We start from the raw sequence: 12,927 nt of genomic DNA, 5'->3' as shown, positions 1-12,927 counted from the left end.
CTTTATTCCCTCTGCCTTACCACTGAATTCTCCTTGGCCTTTGTACTCATGACCAGTATTGCCAAAGCACCTTATGGCAGTTTCTGCCTCAAACAAGCATAAAGTGTTATGAATATTAGTTAAAGGGTATTCCCCTTTTTTGTGCCTGGCTGGGAAGGAAGCATTATTTGTTTTTAAAACCTAAACATCTCTCATGGTCTATGTGTTGCTTGTAGAGTATTTGCCTTGCTGCTCTATGTAATATAGCTACATATGATGCAGGAGGGTTTGATGCTTTTCAGATTATAAACACTATATGCAATTAAGGCAAAGTATTATTATCAAACCATTTTATTATATATAGTTGTCCATTGGCTTTTACTTCACATCTAATCTTAAAATAGAGCTGGTTGTCACATTTCTGTAAGTATGTTCCTTAGTTATAGCAAGATACTTAATGTAGAATTATTTATTTCTTCCAGTAAATTGCATGATATTTCCCTTTACGCGGTGGTTTATATGTAGGGAGAAAAGCAAGGAAGATTCCAAACTGTGCATTCCCTGGCTCTAAATGTTTAATAACCATATTCTATATATATTTTTTTATGGTTTTCACCTGCACTTGTTGAGTATATTCTGTTGCGCTATTTATCTTAGTCTACATGTTTGAGACCTTTGCATGATTTCCCATGTTTGGCATCTCATTAGTAAATCACTGTCTGCGGACCTTTCTCAGAGCAATTACCTTTTAAAATATCCTGTAATGCTAACAGCACAGTCTTTGAAAGTATGTTTAGCAAAATTCTTCTGCCTCAACCACCGAGAACAATGCTTTTGTTCCCAAGTGCTTCAAAGACACTGCAAGGTGAATAAGGCTATTTATCGACTGCGTATATCTGACTAGCTGGAAACCACAGTCATTTTCATAAAAGGGTCATTTAAAATAAATCCTGCTTTCACTTTCCTGAGGGCCCACTTTCCTGAATTCCTAACACCAAGCTAAGGTCAGTACTGATGTTCTTAATGTTTAGCAGTGAGGTTTTCTGTGCATTGTCTGTTCTTAACGTTTGCTTCAGGGAGGGAGCAATAAGCCATAAAGACCTTGCTTAGCTAAAACTGAAGGAAGGGAAAGAAAAAAAGCACTTGGAGGAACTCTGCATGTCTTGCTGGCTGACTTCTAGGAGTATGGAAAGCTGCAGGCTGATTGGCTAAGTATCCTTGCTGTTGATGGAAAATACCATAGAACCCTTCCTGCGGTTATAGGTATGTCGACCAGAAAATGCAAGCAAAAGAAGAAAGTGACTGTAATCTCTCTCTATGCAGCTGCCAAACTTGTAAAAATACTTTCTGTGATATGTTCTTTTATTCATGGTGGTAGTTTTAGTAGAAAGGAAAAGCAGGCTTGAGATGTACAAGGTAGATGTAGCCCAAACTGAAGTATTTCTGTTAATTTTCATACATATGAGCATGCTCGGCATGTCACAGCACAGAATCCTTAGCTCCTGCAGGATTTTTTCATGCACGTAAGTAGTTTTGGCATTTCCATCCCTTTTTTGCACTGAAGAATTATGTTTTAGGGGTCTCCTCTTTGTTTATTAACCTGAAGGAAAAGAAATGTAGACTGTCAAGGCCCATTTAAAGTGACTGGAAAGACTACTCTTGACTTCTGTGGGCCTTGGATCAGGGCCTCAGACAGTGAATGAAATGAATAAGGTAGACAGACTAATGATTAAAAAATGTCCAGGCTATTGGGATAATGTTTCCCGTTTTGAGTTGGTTTGCAATATACAGTAAAGTTTCAAAGTCTGTCCCATTATTTTTATTGGGATCCCCTTCTCACTTGTTTAGGGGGGAAACCATTCCATCCTATATTGAGAACAGAGTCAGTTCTCCAAACCGTATTACCTGTATACATATAACAAGCACTGTCTAGGCTAAGTTTTGCCTTCCTTTTTTCTTCATGTACTGTAGCAACTTGAGGTCTGAATTAAAAAATAAATTCATAAAGTTCAATTTTTTTAAAAAAAATCCTGGAGCCAAATTCTTTTTTATTTCCTTTCAGAATGCGCCAGGCTATTTCAAGGATGCACACCCTCTTGCATCCTGTTCAGAGAAGGCCATGAAGTGTGCAACTAGAGGATATAGGGGTTGAGGCAGATAAAATGAACCCATTGCTTCAGAGAGCCATTGGAAGACTTAATAATGAAGACTCAGATGTGATTGATTGCCCTGAGTTTGAATGTGCCTTATAGTTAGCTGTAAGAAAACACATTTGGCTGTGTAAAAATGAAGGGGAAGCTGATAGATATAGCCTATTGGGGAAAAAAATCCAATATTAAAATAAAAAGAAATCTCAGTAAGTTAAATTTCTGCCTCTTTGTTGGATCATTGAATTGTAAATGCTCTGCATACTGTTTTGTTCCATATTGAAGAGCCCGACTTTCAGAAGTGCTCTGCATCCACATCTCCCATTTACTTCAGTAGCAGTTGTAGTTATTTAACACTTCCGAAAATCAGGCCCTAGTTTCCATTATGGCATATTAATTCCCCTTTCTGAAAGGAGAAAGTGAATAGCAATAGATTAGTTCCCAGTGGCTGTGATCAGTGCTAAAGATTTCCTGAGGGGCACTCCCTGGTCAGGTAGCCAATGATGCTGGATCAGTTCCAGCCTTGTGTGTGTACTTGTTCTGCTGAAGAACAGGGAAGTTGTTTTTGGTGCTGCTGAATGCTAGGAACAGGGACAGACACTACTAGGCAGTTAAAGTGCACAGAATAGCGACTGTAAAAAGGCAACTGTGTGGCTCCATACATATTGTTTCTCAGTGACTCCGTGTCAGATTTGCCCACTTCTAGTCAATAAAAAATATTGATGTTTTTTTCAGTGCTTAGAAGGGAGATAGCTAGAGAGAGACCTAATTATTAAAGGAGGGTGTTGCTAGTGACTTGCTGAACCCAGGCCTGGTATTTAAGGGTCATTGTGCTCTTTGGATGGAAAGTAAAACAGAGTTCCTGACAGGAGATTAAAGAACTCATGCTGCTTTCTGTTAAGCGTAGGGCTGTTGAACTTGGCCAGGACACCAAGCTTAACTTGGGTAACTACACTTTCACCAAAAATTTCACCTGCAGTTTCAATTGGATTGTACTGTTTTCTTTATTTCCTACCTTTAGTGTTGTTGCAAGATGGTAAATAAATACCCACTATGATCCATCCTTGAGGTGGCTGCAGTTCAGTGGCAGGTAAAGTGATTCCTCTATGTCCCTGGGATGAGTTTGTGATCCCATCTCTTGGCATCTGAAATTGTGTGAATTTTGGCCCTGATTCACCAGGATATAGTGCACAGAGGCATCCGCAGCTCCCATGTCTCTGACTGCTGGGCCCCACCAGAGGGCCTACTCTGACTTCTTTTGCTGACATAAAGGAATTTATGGCAATAGGATATCAGTCCTGACATGACCCAACCTTCTGCTTGGACCAAAGGAAGTGGAACAGCTGGCACAAGAGATCATTACTCTGCATAGGGATGAATCTCCAGGAGAAATCTCTGGCTGGCTTTATACCACTTATGCGTGAGTTTAAAGAGAATTTAGCAAACTGGAGAATCCAGCTCTCTTATCTTTACTGTTGCATATGGCAGGTGCAATTAGACATCTGCAAATCTTGCCCCCTTGTAATATGCAATGTGATGGAGTATGATGTTGACAGTGACTTGGCATAGGCCTGTTGAATAGTGAAGTTAAAAGATGGTTGAGAATTGTGATGAGCAACCAGTATTGTAAGCACATGTGAAGTTACCTTCTGAGTTTGTGTGGGGTTTAGAGGTCTAAACACATCCATGAGTGCCAAGAATAAACTGTAGAGTTGTAATCCTGTCATGTCTTTGACTGATTCCTTTTGTGGTCACTTAACCTCTCTGTACCTCACTCTCCTCATAGATAGCTGATTTACTTACCTCCTAGGATTGTAAGCACTTTGAAGATGAATAGCATTTATTGCTGTTATAGAATCATATGCATCCATCCTCCTTGCGGTATTAACTTCTCTGTGCCTGAAGTCAGATGCTTGAAACATGGGCCATCTAAGACTCACTGACAGAATGATTCAGGTCTTTGTTAAGAAGGCACCCCTTAATCTATTGAGATAGTTCAAAAGGAGGCGAGATGGCTCTTGTCTTGTCCCTGTAATAAAGGGGAGAAAGAGACATCCATTTAATAGCCACAGGCAAATCTTGAGTTTCAAATAAGCAAACATGGGTAAACCACTCAGGAAATGTTCAAAGAAAGAAAGGAAGGAAAACCTCTCACAGTTGCTAACCAGCCGCTCTCTTATTGCCAACTGTAGCTGTGCATGCCAAGAAAGGGGTTCTAAAGAGCTTTCTCAGTGAAGGGATGTGGACTTTCAAAGTGCAATACTTACTCCAGGACACCGATTCATCATGCTGTGTCTTATGACAGGTGGGTCAAGCTCAGTTTAGAGAAGCCCTACATTTTTTCCTCTGAGGTCTCACTTTGAGAAGAGTATTGTGATTTAATAGCTCAGGAATCTGAGGATACAGAATATGTCCTTCTGGAAGTTCAGTCTCTAGTAGTTTCTGCCCCTCCCTCTTTTTTTTTTTTTTTTTTGAAGTTGCCAAACTAGCAATTTAATAAACTTATTTCTCCTTTCATATATTTTGGCCTCTGAATGAGTCAGAGAATTCGCTTCAATTTTGTTTGATATAGTGTGACTAATTCTTGTCCCGCTTATACGAAAAAAGCTTATATCTTTTGAATCGTTGATACGAGAGTGAAGCTTTGCAGATTTTTAAAATCCTTCTTTATTGATTTTTGATTAGAGTAAAGGAGACTAAACCTTCAAGTAGCAATAATAGGCAGGCATATGAATAATAATAAAAAAAATACATTGGATAAATGATATTACTTTCATTCAAAGAAATCCGACGTGTTGTCAACAAACCAGGGAGTTCTAAGGTTAATTCAAAGGTCTCTTCCATGCAGAGAAAGTCATTTTGGAGTGCCTATAAAGACCTTAGCGTTATATTTCCAAAAGGATGAAATGTCTTTATCCAGGCAGAAAGAGCTGGCTCTTGTTAGAACGAAGTGATTGCCAATGTCCAGCCCAAAGTTTGCATTTTAAGAAAACAGAAAAAATATAGAATCACATATCTGCCCTTTCTGAAGCTTCAAATGGTGCTCTAGGGATGTGGGTGAAGCTGGGGGTTCTACCATGTTCTGCAGCCCAGCTTGTCCCTAAATTGGCCCGTTCCACCAGAGTAATAAAAACTGTGTGTTTCTAAACAAACCGTCAGCTAAATAAACGGTCTAAATATCTGAAGTATCCCGTGTCAGAAATGTAACAAATGCCTTGTTCTTTTGCAATTCATTATGTTTTGGGGGCAATTTCTTAAGAACTGTTCTTGAAATAAGGTCCCGCTTTTCCCACTTTCTAAAGATATGCAGTGTTGGTTTCTGAATCAGTTCTGTCTTCAGTTGTTGATTCACCAATAAATCTGGCAGCCTCTCCTGAGGAAGAAAGGATAACAGTTGGGCATACTAAATAAACTTGCTTGGAAAAGAGAGAGAGGCTGAAATTCTGGCCCTGTTGAAATCAGTGAGAGTTTTCCAATTTTCATTAGGGCCAAGAATATCACCCATAGTACATAAGGTCCTTTCAAGTCCTTTAACTATTTATTGTGTTCCTTCTCTTTCCTCTTTTATTTTTCCTTGAGTCTGTAAGAGAATTTTAGTGCTCATTAAAGTCATCTAAAGAAACCTAAATTCTCAGCTTTTAAATAGTGAGTTTGCTTTAAGATAGACCAAGTACAGCCAGGCAATTAGTCCTGTTCTTAGCCCACAAAAAGCTAATGATTGTCAAATGACTTGCCGCCGCACCAACTATTCCAATATTTGGCAATCTCTGTTCTAGACAGGACCATCACATCAAACTTTGGACCCTGATTCAGGATTTGAACCAAAATTTCCAAAAGTGAAAAGCCAGTGCTGTAACCCATTAGATCACCTCGAGTCCACTGTGACTCATCCCTCTTATATGGTTTTTGGTATTTTTTTAAATTAGTGCCAGGCTAGAAAGGAGGTGCTGTAGTCATAATAAACAGGTCGGATTATGAACAGGAGGCTGCCAGGCAACTCTCCAACACTACATTCTACAGGCTCCTATCCTCTGATCCCACTGATGGTTACCAAAAGAAACTACAGCATTTGCTCAAGAAACTCCCTGCTACAGCACGGGAACAAATCTACACGAACACACCCCCAGAGCCCCGACCAGGGGTATTCTATCTGCTACCCAAGATCCATAAACCTGGAAACCCTGGATGCCCCATTATCTCAGGCATCAGCACTCTTACAGCAAGATTATCTGGCTGTTTGGACTCTCTCCTTAGACCCTACGCTACCAGCACTCCTAGCTATCTTTGAGACACCTCCGACTTTCTGAGGAAACTACAGTCCATTGGTGATGTTCCTGAAAACACCATCCTGGCTATCATGGATGTAGCAGCTCTTTGCACCAATATTCCACGTGAGGATGGACTACAAGCTCTCAAGAACAGTATCCCTGATGAGGCCATGGCACACCTGTTGGCTGAGTTTTGTGATTTTGTCCTCGCCCACAACCATTTCAGATTTGGGGACGACTTATACCTTCAAGCCAGTGGCACTGCTATGGGTACCCGCATGGCCCCACAGTATGCCAACATTTTTATGGCTGACTTAGAACAATGCTTCATCAGCACTCGTCCCCTAGCGCCCCTCCTCTGCTCTACTCCGCTACATTGATGACATCTTCATCATACGGACCCATGGGAAGGAGGCCCTTGAAGAATTCCACCGGGATTTCAACAATTTCCACCCCACCATCAACCTCAGCCTGGACCAGTCCTCCCAAGAGATCCACTTTCTGGACACTACAGTGCAAATATGTGATGATCACATAAACACCATTCTATACTGGAAACCTACTGACCGCTATACTTACCTGCATGCCTCCAGCTTCCATCCAGGACACGTCACATGATCCATTGTCTACAGCCAAGCCCTAAGATACAACTGAATTTGCTCCAATCCCTCAGATAGAGACAAACACCTACAAGATCTTTATCAAGCATTCTTAAAACTACAATACCCACCTGGGGAAGTGAGGAAACAGATTGACAGAGTGAGATGGGTACCCAGAAATTGCCTACTACAAGACAGGTCCCACAAGGAAAATAACAGAACACAACTGGTTATCACGCACAGCCCCCAGTTAAAACCTCTCCAGCATATTATCAATGATCTGCAACCTATCCTAGAAAACGATCCCTCACTCTCACAGACCTTGGGTGGTAGGCCAGTCCTTGCTTACAGACAGCCTCCCTCCCCCCCCAACCTGAAGCAAATACTCACCAGCAACTTCACACCACACCACAGAAACACTAACCCAGGAACCAATCCCTGTAGCAAAGCTTGTTGCCTGCTCTGTCCCCATATCTACTCTAGCAACACCATCAGAGGCTCAATCACCTGCACATCTACTAATGTTATATATGCCATCATGTGCCTGCATGCCCCTCTGCCATGTACATTGGCCAAACCGGACAGTCCCTACATAAAAGAATAAATGGACACAAATTGGACATCAGGAATGGTAACATACAAAAGCCAGTAGGAGAACATTTCAGTCTTCCTGGACATTCTATAACAGATTTGAAAGTAGCTATACTTGAACAAAAAAAACTTCAGAAACAGACTTCAAACAGCAGAACTAAAATTCATTTGCAAATTTAACACCATTAATTTGGGCTTGAATAGGGACTGGGAGTGGCTGGCTCATTACAAAAGCAGCTTTGCCTCTCCTGGAATTGACACCTTCTCATCTGTTATTGGGAATGGACTACATCCACCCTGATCGTATTGGCCCTGTCAACACTGGTTCTCCACTTGTGAGGTAACTCCCTTCTCTTCATGTGTCATTATATAATGCCTGCCTCTGTAATTTTCACTCCATGCATCTGAAGAAGTGGTGTTTTACCCATGAAAGCTTATGCCCAAATAAATCTGTTAGTTTTTAAGGTGCCACCAGGCTCCTTGTTGTTGCCATGCTGACAGAGAGGTAAAAATGTTCTTCGGTTCCTCTGCAGAAAAGTAGACTGATTCATTACTGCCTTTGGGATGTTATTCCACAACACTAGGGTAGAACAAGTGAGTAGAAGAATTTAAAGGAGTTTAAAAGAATTTTGACCCTAAGTTTTGCCTTGTAAAGCGAGAGTTCACATGGAGTCAAATAACATTGACTTTAATACTTTCAGACCTAAAGGCCTTCAGGAACCAGCCTCTCAATGAACTCTTCAGCCTGAGCTGACTTCCTTAAAAAGGGCACTGTTAGCTGTCAAGTAATGTTATTTATTTTAGAAGTAACTAGCAGCATGGTGTTTTCACAATATTGATGCTAGTGTCACTGGGCTCTTTTGCACATGTGCTGTGCCCCTCTGTGATGGTAGATGCTTTTTCTGCCACTCTTTGTGAACCCCGCCAGCGGGATTGAATAACCAAGGCTCCCTGGCATCCGGATAGCGCTGCGATACTTTATACAGAGAAGTGAGGAGATCAGATCGCCCACTTCAGCCTAACTGATATATGTATCTTACCCTTTTCCATTCAACGTACGTTTAATTTATTTGTTTTCTACTTCCTGTGGTTTGAATGGAATTTGATTGTTCTTGTAATTCCATGTCCTTACAATACATCTCTTTGTTCATCAACTTAAGGGACTGATCTCAGTCTCAGCTCTGTGAACAGTGTATCTAACTTTGCTGCTGTGGCTACAAAGCAAATTCATAATGTTTTATTGCGGGCCCTATGCAAAATTCTTGCAGGTTGGTGGTGTCTGTTTAAGTGTATTAAAAAGAGGGTAAGATGAGTGTGCATTTTAGTTTTTAGAGAGTATTTTTACAGCTGAGGCCAGGGATATGAGTTGTACACCATAATTTGCCTTTGGCTTCCTTTCTGAACCTGGGCAAGTCACTTCACCTCTCTGTGCCCTATCTGTTCAATGAGGATAACAAGATTTCCCTTCCCTATAATGAAATTGTGAACCTTAGTTCAGTGGGTCTCAAACATTTTTCATAATTGAAAAATCTTGATGGAGAGGTTCTCATGGACCACCTTTGATCCTGTGGACAGCTGCACAGATCACTTCCCCTCCCATTTGTGATTGTACAACATCCTTGTGGCAACTGGTGCTGGTTGGCATTTTCAGACGAAGTTTTATTGTTGATAAATGGACTTTTTTCTAATATGAAAAATTTTACAAAACAACTTGATCTTTTTTTTAAAAAAATGTAGTGATATCTTACTGCTTTCTCTTGCATCTGTGACAAGGAAAATTCTATAATTCAGACTCCTCATCTTCCTCTTGGTTACTTATTTAGATGGTGTTTTTTCCCCCCCTCCATTAAAAAGTGTCTTCCTCCTGCATTGCACAATTCATGCTAGTGCTGTGGAGGTTCTTTCTTCAGAGATTTCTCACAAGTTTTGCGAAGTGTGGTAACTGCAAATTTCATGAATCTAAATTTTTTGTAAAAGGTAGAGTCTCGGGTGACCAGATGTCCTGATTTTATAGGGGCAGTCCCGATTTTTGGGTCTTTTTTCTCACATAGGCACCTGTCACCCCCCACTTCCTGTCCCAATTTTGACACTTGCTGTCTGGTCAGTCTAGTAGAGTCTGTGGGAAGAGTAATCAGTATTGTGCTTGACGTGGTGTTCACTTCTACTTGCTAATATTGTTGTATATGGGAGCTTAGACACTTAACATAAGGAACCGTTGCAGTCAATTTGTTTGTAGCACTGCAAGTGTTATATACTCAATAAACATACTTACAGTGCATATGTGATGAAATCTAGCAATTATTGTTAAGCCATGGGTCAATGTCTGTTACACCAGTGCAGTGCCAAAGCAGATTGTACTGGTGTAAGTGAGAGCAGAATTTGGCCTTAGGTCTTTTGCTGGGCTGCATACTGCTACATAGGCCTTGTTTGATATTTCCATTTTTAGATCCCTTCATGTAAAGCTTTGTAAGGCAAATAGGCTCTCCAGCACTGAGAAATAGACCAAAATGATTAGAAAAGCTGAAAAGACTAAGTGAGTCAATTTGCATCTGCCTTTAAATGTTACAAAGCTAGACCTCTCAGAATGAATTCCCCATCGTTTAGGCATGGTACAACGACGACTGATTAAACTAGGGTATTATTGGCCAGCACAAGAAAGCACAAATGTCTAGACTGGGTGATTTAACTAACTAAATTCTGTTCTTTCATCTAAAGAAATCTAAACTCTCAGCTTTTAAATAGTGAGTTTGATTACCTTAATTTGATCTTTAGTGAGCAACAGCAGACATTACAAACTGATTCATCCAAATGGACTGGAGCTAGTAGAGAAATGGAATTAGCCTTCATCTCTAAAAGCTGTGGTCCCTCCAGATCAGGACTGAGGCCTTTGTAGTCTGGCAGTATTTGGAGCAGCTGTGCAAATCACAATAGTTTTGACAGAATCACATGTGACAATTTCATTTCTCCACTCATAGCAAGCAAACATTAAAAACAGCAGTATGGACCAAAGACATTAATATTAATGTACAGAATGCCTCAAATGTTGAACACTGTATTGGACATAAGTATCTTGTATGATAAAGTATAATTAAAATTTTAGATATTTTCTCCAAAGGGATAAAAAGACTATATTAATGTGCAGTTTTGGGTTAATTTTCTTCATACAGAACATTACAGATATAGCTGCCACTTCTTAATTGTAAAGACTTGAGACTGAACACAGACATGTGTGTCTATGTGTACACCCCCACTATTTTCATATATAATACTTCAGTTGTACATTGCCTGTAAATTACCTCAGAAAGTTACAATCGTAAGTATCGATGTACAGTAAAACTGACCTCAGAAATGTTGCCAAGGGTAATACAGACTGTGTTGTATCTGATGTTTGTGTAATTCAAACAATAAACATGTGTTATGGGTATGTCAACTGTACAATACACAAACAATATGTAAATGCAGAGGAACTGCAGTGTGGAATAATTCCTGTTTTCAGTGCAGTACATTGATTAATCATTAATCTGATTAATTTATTTTATTAATAAGAATCTGAAAATGGAAGAGGGGCAACTTAATGTTGATTGGAAGTTGGATTTCTTTTTCATTCACATGCATTTCACTATTGTGTTGTTGCAGAAACTGGAACATAGAGAAGTTTTAGTTGGCTTGTTGTTCCTGGTTTTCCCATTTATCCCAGCCAGCAACCTCTTCTTCAGGGTGGGGTTTGTGGTGGCAGAGCGAGTCCTTTACATGCCAAGGTAATTATTGCAATTGAATTCCTTTATAATGAGACCCTCTCACCCATTTTGTAAAAGCAGGTAAAGTTTTTTTTTATTTTTTGCCTATTATTGTGATTCAGACATTATATTTTATTTATTTTTTGTCCAAGCACAATATACGTTTGAATTTTTGAGCAGCAACATCAGGAAATATGTAGCCTGTCAAGGCAGGCTACTTGGCAGAATCAAAGCTAGTTCCATTCCACTGTTACGAATTTTTTTGAACGTGGTTGAAAGTATCTGTATAAAGGGAAGCAGCATGTTGTTTCTTGTACGTTGTCCTTTTGTGTTTGTACGAATTGTGCTGTTTCCCTAAGCAGTATTGTCAACTTAAATTGTCCATGTTCTCTAATGTAAGCACAGTATTTATAGGGTTAACCATTATTATTACTATTTATATATTACTAATAGCCAAGGGGATTCATTCTGCTAGATTCAGTATAATCACAAAGGAAGACAAGGTCCATCTCCTAAAAAGTTGGTAATCTAAGTCTCTGCTGCTGCAGGTGGACTGTTTCACCCACACAGTCCCATTGCCCATGCACTATCAATTGCAGGATCAAGGCCTATGAAAGAGTTTATAGTCTAGTGGGTGGGGGTAGGGGAAGACTCCCATACTTTCCTCAACTGTAACTCTAAATTTGAGTTCACCCTAGTTTCCACCTAGATACCATTTACATTCTAGACTGACTAGCTGCTAGGGGGTTCTGGTGCTTCTTGCTGCTCTTGCAAACAGCATAGTTTTGAATTACTCCTTGTATCTCCATCATATCCAGATCTAAGGCTGAAGCAGTAGGAAAGGCCAACCATCCAAGATGCAACTGGTGATTGCCTGCTTGATCCAGCCATAAATAGAATTACATTTTCATAGCATTGTAGCCATATGTTTACATTCTAAAAGCTCAGTTTTACCATCAGGTGCATACCCAGTTCCCAGTATCTTTCATGGTGATTGAACTTACAGAGCTGATGGCCCTAAGCTTCACCCCAGATTGCTTTACGCTGAAATAACTGCTTTATTTCCCCCTACTTTTTAAAATTGGATTGCTGAAAAAGCAAATAAAAACAGAAAACCCGGAAAAATATTTTCTGTAGTCCTGATCCTGCAAAGGCTCGTGTTTCTACTTAATTTTATGCCTATCAGTAGTCCCATGGACTTCAGTAGGCCTACTCTCTGGTCTTTGATAGACTGGGGCCAGAGTCTATAGTTTTACATAGCTGAGATGTATTCCTGCCTCCTATTATATCAGTTTGTTTTATGGGCCAAATCCTGTTTACCTTATTCACAGAAGTAACCCCCTTGAGTTCGATGAGACTGTTCACATGAGTAAGGTGAGTGAGATTTGGCCCTCTGAGTTATTCTGGGAATCATCACCACAACTCGTGATTCTTGTTACTGTCCATTATTTTAAATGGAGAAACACATCAAAGCTGTTAAAATAGATATTGAGAAACAAGCAGACCAGCTTGCTTCTAACACACTGCTGTGTTGTTCTCTCACTTTTCTGGCTGTGGAAAGAGCAAGGGCTTGAAGTGCTGCAGATGCCAGCATCTAGCTCTTCTC

The 12,927-nt window shown here is 40.1% G+C and overlaps 1 protein-coding gene across 7 annotated transcripts in view; it reads left to right on the top strand.

Moving 5' to 3' along the window:
- TMTC1 (transmembrane O-mannosyltransferase targeting cadherins 1) overlaps positions 1-12,927 on the top strand; it is a 176,329-nt gene that overhangs the window by 78,370 nt on the left and 85,032 nt on the right. For all 7 annotated transcript variants that reach the window (XM_037878291.2, XM_037878265.2, XM_043540624.1 and 4 more), the window contains one exon: positions 11,221-11,342. In XM_037878291.2, coding sequence (XP_037734219.1) covers positions 11,221-11,342 — 122 coding nt within the window. The remainder of the gene's footprint in view (positions 1-11,220; positions 11,343-12,927) is intronic.

The sequence above is a fragment of the Chelonia mydas genome, chromosome 1 (assembly GCF_015237465.2).
Source record: "Chelonia mydas isolate rCheMyd1 chromosome 1, rCheMyd1.pri.v2, whole genome shotgun sequence".
Classification (NCBI taxonomy): Eukaryota; Metazoa; Chordata; order Testudines; family Cheloniidae; genus Chelonia; species Chelonia mydas.
This window is presented reverse-complemented; position numbering and strand designations above follow the sequence as displayed.